Here is a 13,913-nt window from a genome sequence, read left to right as displayed (position 1 = left end):
GTCCTAGCCAAGCTGTTCCAATACGGCTATAACACTGGCATCTACCTGGCAATGTGGAAAATTGCCCAGGTGTGTCCTGTACACAGAATGCAGGACAAATCCAACCCGGCCAATTCCTGCTCCATCAGTCCGCACTTGGTCATCAGTGAAGTGATGGAAGGGATCATCAACAATGCTATCATGCGGAGCGGGGGATATGCTTAGCAATAGCCTGCTCACTGACGCCCAGTTTGGGCTCTGCCAGCGTGTCTCAACTGTGACCTCATTACAGCCTTGGTTCAAACATGCTGAACTCCAGAGGTGAGGTGAAAGTGGCTGCCCTTGACATCAAAGCAGCATTTGGCCAAGTGTTGCTTCAAGGAGACCTAGCAAAACTGGAGTTAATAGGAATCAGGGGGAAAACTCTCCACTGGTTGGAGTCATATCTAGCACAAAGGAAGGTGGTTGTGCTTGTTGGAGGTCAATCATCTCAGTTCCAAGACATCACTGCAGGAGTTCCTCAGCAATGTCCTAGGCCCAACCATCTTTAGCTGTTTCATCAATGACCTTCCTTCCATCATAAGGTCAGAAGTGGAGATGTTCACTGATGATTGCACAATCATTGATTGCACTACTCACAACTCCTCAAGTGCTGAAGTAGTCCGTATCCAAATGCAGCAAGACCTGGACAATATCCAGGATTGGGCTGACAAGTGGCAGGTAACATTCATGCCACATAAGTGCCAATCAATGACTATCTCCATTAAGAGAGAATCTAACCATTGTCCTTTGACATTCAAGGGCATTACCATCACTGTCAACATTACCCCCACTGTCAACAGCCTGTGGTTTACCATTGACCAGAAACTGAACTGGGCTAGCCATATAAATACTGTGGCTACAAGAGCAGGTAAGAGGCTACGAGTCCTGCAACGAATAATTCACCACCTGACTCCCCAAAGCCTGTCCACTATCTACAAGGCACAAGTCAGGAGTATGATGGTATAATCTCCACTTGCCTGGATGCGTGCAGCTCCAACAACACTCAAGAAGCTTGATACCATCCAGGACAAAGCAGCCTTCTTGATTGGCACCCCTTCCACAAACATTCACTCCCTCTACCACTGATGAAGAGTGTCAGCAGTGTGTACCATCTGCAAGATCCACTGCAGAAGCTTAACAAAGGCTCCTTAGCACCTTTCAAACCATGACCGCTACCATCTAGAATGACAAGGGCAGCAGATACATGGGAACGCCACCACCTGGAAGTTCCCCTCAGCTACTCCCCATCCTGACTTGGAAATATATCGTCATTCCTTCACTGTCGCTGGGTCAAAATCCTGGAACTCCCTCCCTAACAGCACTGTGGTTGTACCTACACCACATGGCCTGCAGCAGTTCAAGAAGGCAGCTCACCGCCACCTTCTCAAGGACAATTAGGGATGGGCAAAAAATGCTGGCCTAGCCAGCGATGCCCATATCCCATGAATGGATATTTTAAAAAAACATACGTTTTCTGTCTAATTAGTCACTGCATCATATCTAAACTTGTTTCTTAACAAACCTAGTAAACTATCTTATAATTACATATGACTAGTTGACTGCCTATTTAGGTATCTATGGGCCCGAATCCAAAAACCTTACACTTCCATTCATTCATAATTAACATAGCGTAACTACTTCTACTCCGTTATATATGAAACAAATGTAATTTTCCATAAGCAAGGCATTCTTCCCATGTTATGCAATTTAATTATCTTAATATGTTGCAAGGGAAATAGTTTGCCAAAACTGGAACTCTGTAGACTTTGTTCTAGTGGTTCCCTGACCATTAACTTGCCTAATGGTCACTTAACTTACAAATGAAACTGTTTAAACAAAAATCTTCAAAAACATTAAATTTTGAACAAAACAATTGCTTAAACATAAGAATACAAGGAGCTGCTATATGAGGCTGGTCTTTAAACAAACAACTGAATTGAAACTCTTCAAAGCTGATGCATTACTTTGTTACTAATTTAATGCTTCATGATAAGTTTAGTTTAAAATTTTCTTTGATTCATATGTTTTGCAAATTATTAGTGCTGGTTCACTTAATCCAGTTGTGCACAGAATGAGAGTGTACTAGCAGAAAGACCCTGTAAGAGGAGAAAAATCACTTTTTCATGGTTATAACACTTAAATAGTGAATTCAGGTCACCAATTCTGGGCTGCCATGCATGTTGATTTCCTTGGCACACCCCTCCAGCCCTGACCACTGGTAACTGTGCTACTAGCTGTCCAAGGCGCATGATTTTAAATGGTCTTGAAGAAAGAAAAAAAAATTCGGAGACCAAGACACGAGCAGGGCCTGACGCAATCTGGAGGAGGAGGAACTTGCCACTCCAATTGCTGTTTGCGTGACCGCACTTGGGGTTGCAACTCTGTTTGTGAACTGCTGTTCTAAGTCATTCTGTGTCTCTCTCTCTACCTCCTCATCTCCTTTAAGATGCTATTTGAAACCTGCCTCTTTGACCAGACTGTCCTAATATCTCCTCATGTGACTTGATTAAATGTTGTCTATTATCAGTCCTGTGAAGTGCGCATTTTACTACATTAAAGATGAAATATAAATATAAGTTATTGCTGATCTGGATTGTTATTGCAAAATACTCAGAAAATTGCATTTTTACAGCTACCAATCTAGTCTAAATGTTATAAATTAAGAATGCCCTTAGACTTAAAATGAATATCTCTACAAGTGAAGCTGATGAGAGAGCTCACAAATAGCCCCCTTTGTGTAGATATTTATCAAACATTCTTGTCAACCACAAAATGCGACCTACTTGCAGCAAAAGGAAACATCAGTTTCTACTGGCCTGATCTTAGAAATTACACTGCCAGGATAATGCTGGTTGCATGCAGAAATTGTTTAAAAGAACAAGCAGCGCAAATTTATCATACTGCCTGTAACACTCTGAATGGATTCATTGTGTACTGCAATCCATGCACCTGTTTTCACCTCTTATCCAAATTCTCCCCCCTTGAAGTTTAATGAAAATTTCTAAAAATTAATTCAAGCGACATGGGCTTCGCTGGCTAGGCCAGCAGTTATTGTCCAACCCTAGTCAATCTCCATAATAGATTTCCTGCCTTCCTGCCCCAAAACCATGTGCGCAATTTATGCTGAGGCACAAAGCAATATTAACAATCGGAGATTAAGGTGGACAAGGAAGACATTAGATTTATGTGTTGGCTGTAAATGTTATATTGGCATTGTCAATGGCCTTGAAGACCATGTTGACCCTGAATTTGTACATTGTAAGATTATTTTAATAATTGGAGATATATGTGGCAAGATCTCAAGGTCAAAATGACCAAATATGTAGAAAAAAAAACATTAGTTGCAACTGCTAGAATAGTAGGGAAACAATTTGGTGAATTTATGAGGATTACATTTCTCAGTACCCTGTTACCCTGCTGGACTAGAGGAGTGAACCCAAAGTGAACAGCTGCTATCCAACTTGAGGATTGTTGGAATTTCCTGTTCTTTGTCATTTAAATGACAACAGGACAGCTCTGGTACAGACTTGCCTCCTGACAGGTAAAATGGAATAAGAGGGGCAGGATACAAAATTTAGCTGAAAAAATAGGAAAGACAATATAAAATTCATCTGCCACCTATCTGCCCACTCTACCAACTTGTCTATGTCCTCTTGAAGTTCCACACCATCCTCCTTGCAGTTCACAACACTCCCAAGCTTCGTGTCATCTGCAATTGTCCTGCACGCCAAGATCTAGAACATTTATATATATATATTTATATATATCAGGAAAAGCAAGGTCCCAAAACTGACCCCTGGAGAGCTCCACTACAAACCCTTCTCCAGGAATGCACTGCCTGGAAGTGTGCTGGAGGCAGGTTCAATCGAGGCATTCAAGAGGGCATTAGATGATTATTTGAATAGAAAGAAGGTGCAGGGGTATGGGGAAAAGGCAAGGTAATGGCACTTGGTCATAATGCTCATTGGAGAGCCGGTGCAGACACAATGGGCTGAATGGCCCCCTATGCCGTTAAGATTCTGTGTAAATCTGTCTGGCTTGTAACTGTTTTTTGGGGGGCTCAGCCATCAGCTCCTTCTGATTGCCAGTTTAGATTAGGTGACAGATGGTCCCAAATGTTCTTCAAGCATCTAGGCTTAAGGATATAAAATGTGAGCAGGTGACTTAGCTTTATATTTGCAACCTGGTGCACATACCCCAGCAGACACTCTTTAGTTAGCTGATTGCAATCCACAATAACATTTCCTCTAAACTGTGAAGTGAAGCAACCTGAAAATTCCTGGAGGCCTCTCACAAATTGGACACTTTAAGTTACTATGAGGCTGCGCACTTGCATAAATCTATGCGCTCCCTCCAAAAAAATGGTATATTGGTCCACAGCACCAATTTTCCAGCTGTCCTGTGTTGGGATGCCTGGCAGTTATATAGGACAGGAAATGAGGGGACTTTAATCAAAAGATAGTTCAAGGAAACTGAAAAATAATTAGGCTTCTTTTGACAGGTAGGGTCATAGTATAAAACTAAAGAATGTCCAAAATAAGGCTAGATTTTGAGAATGTTAAGAGAATAGAAACTTTTATTTTCCTTGGTCTTATTTAATCTTGTGTTGAATTTGAAACTTTGACTATGACCTTGGGAACTAGACAATGTGGTGCCTCACTCCCTTGCAACAGAACCTCTGTCAGGGACATCAAACTCTAAAACATGTAAAGACCTTAAAATGAAAATTATTTGATTTTTGTTGATTAGCAGGATAAAATTCTGCCATTTAACTGGACATCAGTCTCCAGAGTGATCATGCAGTTCCAATCTGTAGTTGCAGACTTCTGACTATTGCCCCTATCCAATTCCCCTTACCTAGATTATTGTTTCTTGTAGTTCCCCAACAAGAGTTGATAAACCAATTCACTGCAGTAGCAATTTTGCTACTTTGTTTTGTGTACAGTGCAGGATACTCCTAGTGCAAGAAAAATTAAAGAAACATTAAATAATAATTTATAGCAACTCAGAATTATGTACCCATTTTACTGTGATATTTACAATGTGTATTTCAAATTATTGTATAATTAATTTTCAGGCTCAAAAATACTGAGGCTGTAGTTACTTTTGGTTGCAAAGTAGCATATTTCTTTAAAGAAAATGTGGTAGAGATATGGTTTAGGACAGGTTGACTGCTTCAGTGCTCACAGCATATCTGGTACATTGTGATTTCTACCCACAACTTTCTGCTCATTAGTGGATTGAAAATCACCGCCTGGGTGAGCAATTTGGGAGTATACACTCCCTTATGTGTGTACCTTAAACCATTTAAACAGAAAATGCACCTATAAACTTTAGTTGTTGTGTAAACTTCATACTGTATGACAATTTAGTTGCAATTTTATTAATATCAGGGCATCTGATTGTAGTCCTGTGTGACTGTGACAAAAGTAAACTTTTCCTTTCTTACCTTTCTTGACCTGTCTGCAGCATTTGACATGGTTGGTCACACCATCCTCTTCCAATTCTTCTCCACTGTTGTCCAGCTGGGTGGGACTATTCTCACCTGGTTCCATTCTTTCCTATATAATTGTTCTTTTTACGTACAATTGCCTCCGGTGTCTCCCTTACTATTTTGCATCCAAATGGTGCCTCTTGGTGACGTCATCTGTTTGTACAGTATTAGCTTTCAAGTATGTTAATGGCACATAGCTCTACCTCCTCTCACAACCACCACCTCACTCGATTCCTCTACTGTTGCTAAATTATCAGGCTGCTTATCCAACACTCGGTACTGCATGAGCAGAAATCTTGTCCAGTTGAATATCAGGAAGACTGAAACCATTGATTTCAGCCCCCGGCCCAAAGTCTATTCCCTAGCTACCGTCTCCTATTCTTCTCCCTGGCAACTGCATGAGATTAAGCCAGTCTGTTTGCAACCTTGGTGTCACATTTGATCCCAAAATGAGTTTTCAACCTCATATATTTGTGCTTTCATTAAGACTGCCTATTTCCACCTTTATAACATTGTTGACTTTGTCCCTGTCTCAGCTCATCTAATGCTGAAGCCCTCATTCATGCATTTGTTATCTCTAGACTAGTCTATTCCAATGTGCTCTTGGCAGGTCTTCCATATCCAACCCTCCTTAAACTTCAACTTATCCAAAACTTTGCTGCCCGTGACTTAGCTCGCAGTAAGTCTTGTTCCCCTATCACCCCTGTGCTCAGGGGTGACCTACATTGGTTCCTGGTCTTGACTTTAAAATTCTCATTGTTTTCAAATTCCACCATGGTCTTGCCCCTCCCTATCTCTATAACCTGCTCCCGTCCCACAACTCTGCAAGATATTTATGCTGCATTGATTCTGGCTTCTTGTGTATCTCCAGTTATAATTGTTCCACCACTGGTGACCGTGCCTTCATTACCTAGGCCCCCAAACTCTGGAATTACCTCCCTCTTTCTCTGGCTCTCTACCTCACTTTAGGACACTTCTTAAAACCTATCTCCTTGACCAAGCTTTTGGTTATCTCCTTGTGTAGTTCAGTATAATGTTCCTGTGAAGTGTCTTGAGATGTTTCTTTATGTTAAAGTGCCTATATAAAAGTTGTTGTTGCTTAATTTAACATTTGTTTAGGTAATTAGAAACAAATAACAGTAAGTCCAATCTTTTCTCATTTCTTTTTCCAATCCTGTAAGAGGTTCAGGTGTCCCAAGGTATATCCAGCCTTCCAGAAAAATTAATAAATTATTATTGATTTTATGGCCTGCTTTTAAACCTTATATTGTTAACTTCATGGTCTCAGATATTTCAGTTTTTGGCAATTAAGTTACTCGACAGATTCATCACCTTTGTTCCTTGTTATGAGATATGAGATTCAGGACCTGCTTGGCTTTCTTCCTGACCTAAAACATTAACTCTGTTTCTCCCTCCACACGTGTTGCTTGTCTTGTTGAGTATTAATACTTTGAAATTATGTTCCAATAGGAGCAGAAATTTACATTTCATATTTATCTTATGTACAAAAAATTTGGGCTGCGGAGACCTCAAAGCAGAGGGGTTATGTTACATAAGAGTGTGCAATGGACATAACTGTTAATAACTGCAGCTCTGGCTAACTTCTGATAAATCTGATAATGGTTTCCTATAAAATCTTAAATTAGTGATAGAAAACCAACTTCAGCCAGCAGTAGCTCTGTGACAAACTTGTATCTATAGCATAGAGTACAGCCAACTTGGCCCAGGATTTCCTTGGGCATATATATAGGGCCCCTATAGCCACATTTATCTGTATTGTTGCTATTTGTGTCTGAGTATAATCTTGGACCTAATATTAGTAAATACATAAAATGTGTAGTTTTGGCTTGAATGAAATTTCCTTTTAAGAATGGTGCTTTTCTACCGACAGGAGAGGTCACAGTGGCAATTTGATCTTAATGCTTCTATTTGTTGAATATGCTATTACCTCTATACCAATGCAATCGGGAAATGGGAAACTGGACATGAGCTTTAGAATTAAAATTGGCACCTTTAATTCCAGCAATGCAAGTTGTAAGCAAGGATATTACTGTAAAGCTAGGAATTATTTTAAACATTTCAGAAAACAGGAACATAGTCAAATGAACACTGGGAAAAGAGGAGGGGCAGACCGAGAGCTGAAGAGGCAATCTCAGTGGCAGTTCTAAGTGTTATAGGAATATAGGAGCAGGAGTAGGGCATTTGGTCCTTCGAGCCTGCTCTACCATTCGATAAGATCACGGCTGATCTGATTGTGGTCTCAACTCCACTTTCCTGTCTGCCCCCCAATAACCCTTGACTCCTCTATGAGAAGTTCGTATTAAGAAAAGATCATCTGACTGCGAAGGGAATTTTTAGGTGGCTGATCAAGAAGTAATTATAAAATTCATCAACTATTTTGAGCCCTGCTATCTATTTCTATTGAAAAGTGCAGGACCTACAGTCTGATTGTAAAACTGACACTCAGCTTGCAGGTTATAGACTTGTTTAGGCAGAAAGTTGTCCTGGGTGGTAGCATGTTCACTGCATGTTATACTCCACACCTGATAATCAGTTTGACTGGAATTGATGGGGCACTTATCGGTCAGCTGTCCAAGATGACATACTGAAAGTATCTTGTATATGGATCTCCTTTTATGAGAGTATGTACGAGAGTGCTTCTTACATCAGAATTCAAGCTGTAAGAGATTAGAACTTAAAATATTCCTGATGCATTATTTATAGCACTTATTTTTCTTTTGAATCTTTCTCCAGAAAAAACACAAAAAGGGCTCCGTTGACTTGCAAAAAATCAAGTGTGCAGAAATAGTGAAACACGACAGTGGCCCTATTCCTTGTCAGAACAAGTATCCTTTTCAGGTATGTCAAATTGTCATCATTCCATTTTTTTTTTCCTTCTGACTTGAGTTTTTTTTCTCTTAGGATGTGGGTGTTGCTGGCAAGATTGTATTTATTGTCCAGTCTTAGTTGCTATTGAGGTGAGCCACCATCTTGAACTGTTGTACTCTGTATGCTGAATGACGAGGGTGGAAGCTGTCAGAAGAACAGCCAGAATACTGACTAGGGCATCCTGGAGTAGGAGGGGAAGGATAATGTGCTAATTTGGGTGATTCATAATTAGGGGAAATGGGTCGTATCCTTTGTAAGCAGGCTCTAGATCCCTCATGGTTTGTTGTGTATTTGGTGCCAGGGTTAAGGACATCTCCAACTGGCTTAAAAGTATGTTGGAGAGGATGAGGGTGGATCCAGTTGTTGGGTACATGTTGGAATCAACAACATGGAGCTAAATTAAAAATCAAGATTTCAAGATTATTATGCAAGCCACGTTTTTATTTATTTGTTAAAGTGATTTGAGCATCACTGGCAAGGTCAGCATTTGTTATCTATCCCTAATTGCCCTCGAGCAGGTGGTGGTGAGCCACCTCCGTGAAGCACTGCAGTCCATGTAGTGTAGGTGCACCCATAGTGCTGTTAGGGAGGGAGTTCCAGGATTTTGGCCCAGCGACACTAAAGGAATGGCGATATATTTCCAAGTCAGGATGGTGTGTGGCTTGGATGGGAGCTTGCGGGTGATAGTGTTCCCATGTGTCTCTTCCCTTGCCCTTCTAGGTGGTAGAGGTTGTGGGTTTGGAAGATGCTGTCAAAGGAGGCTTGACGAGGTGCTGAAATGCAGCTTGTATATGGTACACACTGCTCCACAGTGCATCGGTGAGGGTGGGAGTGAATGTTGAAAGTGGCGGATGGGGTGCAAATGAAGTGGGCTGCTTTGCCTTGGATGATGTTGAGCTTCTTGAATGTTGTTGGAGCTGCACTCATCCAGGCAAGTGGAGGGTATTCCATCACACTCCTGACCTGTGTCTTGTAGATGGTAAACAGGCTTTGGGGAGTCAGGAGGTAAGTTACTTGCCACAGAATTCCCAGCCTCTGCATTTTGGTGGAGGGAAAGTAGATGAGCAAAATGTGGCTGAAGGAGTGGCATGGGACACTGACATGGCATGAGATACTGACACCAGCATTGAAACAGGAACGAGCTGTTCCTCCACCTGAACTGGACTGGGACCCAGATCCTGCAGAAAGAATAAGGACTTCAGACTAGCAAATGGAGGGAAGGGGAGATAGAGAAGATAGAATAAATAATTCTAAAACAAACGAACGTAGGAGAGTAGAGTAATAGTTGGAAGTACTGTGTTAGCCACTATGGGTAAAGGAAAATATAAAAGATTTGAAGTAATTGAATCAGGAAATAAAAATAAGAAATGTGAGAGAAAAACAATGTTAAAGCAAAAGGACAGATTAGTGTGTCTGATAAATGTTTTTTACGTAAATGCATGGAATCTCAGGGACAAAATGAATGAAACGCAGTCGCAAATTCAACTCTGAATGTATGACTTGGTAGCTATTATCCTGACAAAGGGCCAGATTTTATCTCTCTGAATGAGTTTTGAGTGGGTTCAATTCTTGCCAATGGCTGCAAGATGGTCAAGACTGGGACCTAAATATATCAGGTTATAAGATCTACAAGAAGGATAGGGAATTTGGTGGAGGGGTAAGAGAGGATTCACTGAGAGGTAACCAGGCAGTGGAGACTTTGTGAGTAGAGTTAAGAAATAAAAAGAATTTAACGTTGCAGTGGGAGCTATGTGTAGGACACTCTGATAGCAGCTTTGAAATGGTAGAATGTATTAATCCAAAGATTTGATAAGCATGTAATAAATGCCAAGTGGTTTTAATGGGGATTTTAACTGCTATACAGATTAGGATAAGGAGATAAACATATTTCAGAAACGTATTGGATTTCTTCTGTGTTTGGGATAGTTTTCAGCAACAAAATGTCCTTAAACCAACATGTGTTGTTGGATTTAATAATAAGACATGAACCAGATTTAGTTATCAGATTATCAGTGCCTGAACATGAATCTAATAGAAATCAACACGTGATTGAGTTTAGTGTTGTGCTGGAAAGGAGAAACATTAAACAGTTCTTAAAGAAGGGGACCATGAAGGGTTAAAGAAGGGGACCATGAAGGGAAGTCCTGACATCAGGAGTTTAGTGGAAATAGGGTCAAGAGAGAAGGAGGTGGGTCTCATCGATAAGATAATAAGATAATCTGTTAGAATTCTTTGAGGAGGTAACGAGCAGATTAGACAAAGGAGAGTCAATGGATGTTATCTACTTGGACTTCCAAAAGGCCTTTGCCAAGGTGCTGCACAGGAGGCTGCTCAGTAAGATAAGAGCCCATGGTGTTAGAGGCAAGGTACTAGCATGGATAAAAGATTGGCTGTCTGGCAGGAAGCAGAGAGTGGGGATAAGGGGGTCCTTCTCAGGATGGCGGCCGGTGACTAGTGGAGTTCCACAGGGGTCAGTGTTGGGACCACAACTTTTCACTTTATACATTAATGATCTAGATGAAGGAACTGAGGGCATTCTGGCTAATTTTGCAGATGATAAAAAGATAAGTGGAGGAACAGGTAGTATTGAGGAGGTGGGGAGGCTGCAGAAGGATTTAGACAGGTTAGGAGAATGGGCAAAGAAGTGGCAGATGAAGTACAGCGTGGGGAAGTGTGAGGTCATGCACTTTGGTTGGAAGAATAGAGGCATAGACTATTTTCTAAATGTGGAGAGAATTCAGAAATCTGGAGTGCAAAGAGACTTGAGAGTTCTAGTCCAGGATTCTCTTAAGGTTAACTTGCAGGTTGAGCTGGTAGTTAGGAAGGCAAATGCAATGTTGGCATTTATTTCAAGAGGACTAGAATATAAAAGCAGGAAAATGCTGCTGAGGCTCTGGTCAGACCACATTTAGAATATTGTGAGCAATTTTGGGCCCCGTATCTCAGGAAGGATGTGCTGGCCCTGGAGAGGATCCAGAGGAGGTTCACGAGAAGGATCCCAGGAATGAAAGGCTTAACATATGAGGAACGTTTGAGGACTCTGGGTCCATACTCGATGGAGTTTAGAAGGGTGAGGGGGGGATCTGATTGAAACTTACAGAATACTGAAAGGCTTGGATAGAATGGACGTGGGGAAGATGTTTCCATTAGTAGGAGAGACTAGGACCTGAGGGCACAGGCTCAGAGTAAAGGGAAGACCTTTTAGAACAGAGATGAGGAGAAACTTCTTTAGCCAGAGAGTGGTGAATCTATGGAATTCATTGTCACAGAAGGCTGTGGAGGCCAGGTCATTGAGTGTATTTAAGACCGAGATAGATAGGTTCTTGATTGGTAAGGGGATCAAAGGTTACGGGAAGAAGTCGGGAGAATGGGGTTGAGAAACTTATCAGCCATGATTGAATGGCAGGGCAGATTCAATGGGCCGAATGGCCTAATTTCTCCTATGTCTTATGGTCTTATGAACTTGGAAGAGGGCATGAGGAGTGCAACTGGAGAACAATGCGAGTTTAGGGCAGGTGTAACTTTAGAGGAAGTTTGATAGAGTGGGTTAGGAGAAGAGAGGGAATTGGCAAGGGCAGCTGTTGGATCAGATCAATCTAGTGACAAAGGAGTTCAATGAACTTCTCATACTTGTTGGAGGTGAGGGAGAAGGAGACAAATGTTCTATCTATGGTCTTCCAAAATTCTCAATATTCAGTCACAGTTCTTTTAGATTAGGAAATTGTACATGTTACTTTACTATTTAAGAGGTTGAGGGAGGAACCAAGGAATAATAGACCAGTTAATCTAAAATCTGTTGTCGAGAAATTACTAGTCTATAATTAGGGTTGTGACTGAACACATTGAAAATTTTCAACTAATCAGAGAACCAGCATGAGTTTGTAAAGGGTAGGCCATGCTGACAAACTTGATTTTGTTTTTGAAAAGATGATAAAACGGTGGACAGTGGAATCTCTATGGATGGTATTTTCATTTGGACTTCCAGAAGGCATTTGATAAATTGTCTCATAAGAGACAGTTAACTAATGTGGAATTGAGGCACATTATTGACCTGATTAGGAAGAGGCAGAGTAGGGATAATGGGCAGGTACACGATAAGACCGGTGGCGTCCTGCAGGGATTTATGTTGTGGCCTTAACTATTCACTCATTTTATTAATGACTTAGATGACAGGATAGAGAACCATATATCCAAGTTGACCATTGATACAAAGATGGGAACATTGTAAGCAGCATAAATGGAAACATTAAATTACAAAGAGAAATGAATAGATTAAGTGAATATGCAAAACTTTGACAAATGAGTTTCAGTATAGGCAAGGGTGAGGTCATCCACTTTGCAAATTTTCTAAACAACTTAGACTCTGGTGTAGGAAACAGCATTGTAAAGTTTGCAGATGATCCAAAGCTTGTCAAAGATCATGATGAGGATAGTTGTAGGTTTCAGGATAACAGAGATGGGATGGTTAAATGAACATGGCAGATGGAGTTCAACACTGAGAAATGTGAAGTGATGCATTTTCGGAGGACTAATGTGCGAAGTCAGTATACTATAGTTGACACAATTTTGAGAAGTGTAGATGAGCAGAGACATCTTGGTATCCATGTACTCAAATCCTTGAAGGTGGCACCAGGCAAGTTGATCAGGTGGTTTCAAAAAACACATGGGTTACGTGGTTTGTGAATAGAGGCAAGTAATATAAAAGCAAAGAGCTCGTGCTCGTACTTGATAAATCACTTGGTAGGTGTCAGCTGAAGTTTTCTGGACAACTTTGGACTGCGTTTTAAAATTTAAATTCAACACAGATTTTTTATTTCAAATAAGCAGGGTTGTTGTCAATCAGGATCATCTGCACCTAATATAGTGGGTATGTTGAATTTAGTCAGAGTTTTAAGATTGTTATAACACACTATTTACACAGCAAAAAGAGACAACTGTGACAAGGAGCGATTATCAGCCAGGACGGCTGTTGTGCTTTTATCTCTCTCCTCTTTTGGGTGCCTTGCTTTTTCTCGAACTCTTCTGATCAACCTAAGAGTGTTAGTCTGAAGTTAGCATGGATCCACTCTTGAAAACCCTCTTTCTCACCACCTATTGCAATGGCTTCCTCCAAAAACTCACCCTTTAAATCCTTTTGCAAGTTTGGACCTTGGTGTTGCATTCAGAGGGCTAATTGCCCTGTAAAAGTCCTTTAATATAATGTGTCCAATGGTGCATTGAGTTCTTTGTTTAAACCATGGAATAACACATTTATGTGTACCTAACTCACCCGAATGACTCTTGCATTGGCCCAAGTGCTCCACCACTGCTTCCTACTCCTGAACTTTACCTGTGCCTCCTATGCACAACAGAAGGGTCCGACAGTGTTGTTTGAAGATCATGTGACAACAGCCAGCCTGCTCCTCTTAAAGGCAGGCTGTATCTTAAAGGAAAGTTAAATAAAAATATTGTTGCATTGTAAAAAGTGAACTGAAGGGCAGACAACGATCCATAACCACAGGTGCAGGAG

The 13,913-nt window shown here is 41.0% G+C and overlaps 1 protein-coding gene across 4 annotated transcripts in view; it reads left to right on the top strand.

Annotated features, from left to right (window-relative positions):
* tec (tec protein tyrosine kinase) overlaps positions 1-13,913 on the top strand; it is a 194,689-nt gene that overhangs the window by 46,111 nt on the left and 134,665 nt on the right. For all 4 annotated transcript variants that reach the window (XM_041191517.1, XM_041191747.1, XM_041191602.1 and 1 more), the window contains one exon: positions 8,270-8,374. In XM_041191517.1, the coding sequence (XP_041047451.1) occupies positions 8,270-8,374 (105 nt within the window). The remainder of the gene's footprint in view (positions 1-8,269; positions 8,375-13,913) is intronic.

Source organism: Carcharodon carcharias, chromosome 1 (genome assembly GCF_017639515.1).
Source record: "Carcharodon carcharias isolate sCarCar2 chromosome 1, sCarCar2.pri, whole genome shotgun sequence".
Classification (NCBI taxonomy): domain Eukaryota; kingdom Metazoa; phylum Chordata; class Chondrichthyes; order Lamniformes; family Lamnidae; genus Carcharodon; species Carcharodon carcharias.
The sequence above is the reverse complement of the archived record's forward strand: the minus strand, read 5'-3'. Positions and strand labels throughout refer to the sequence as shown.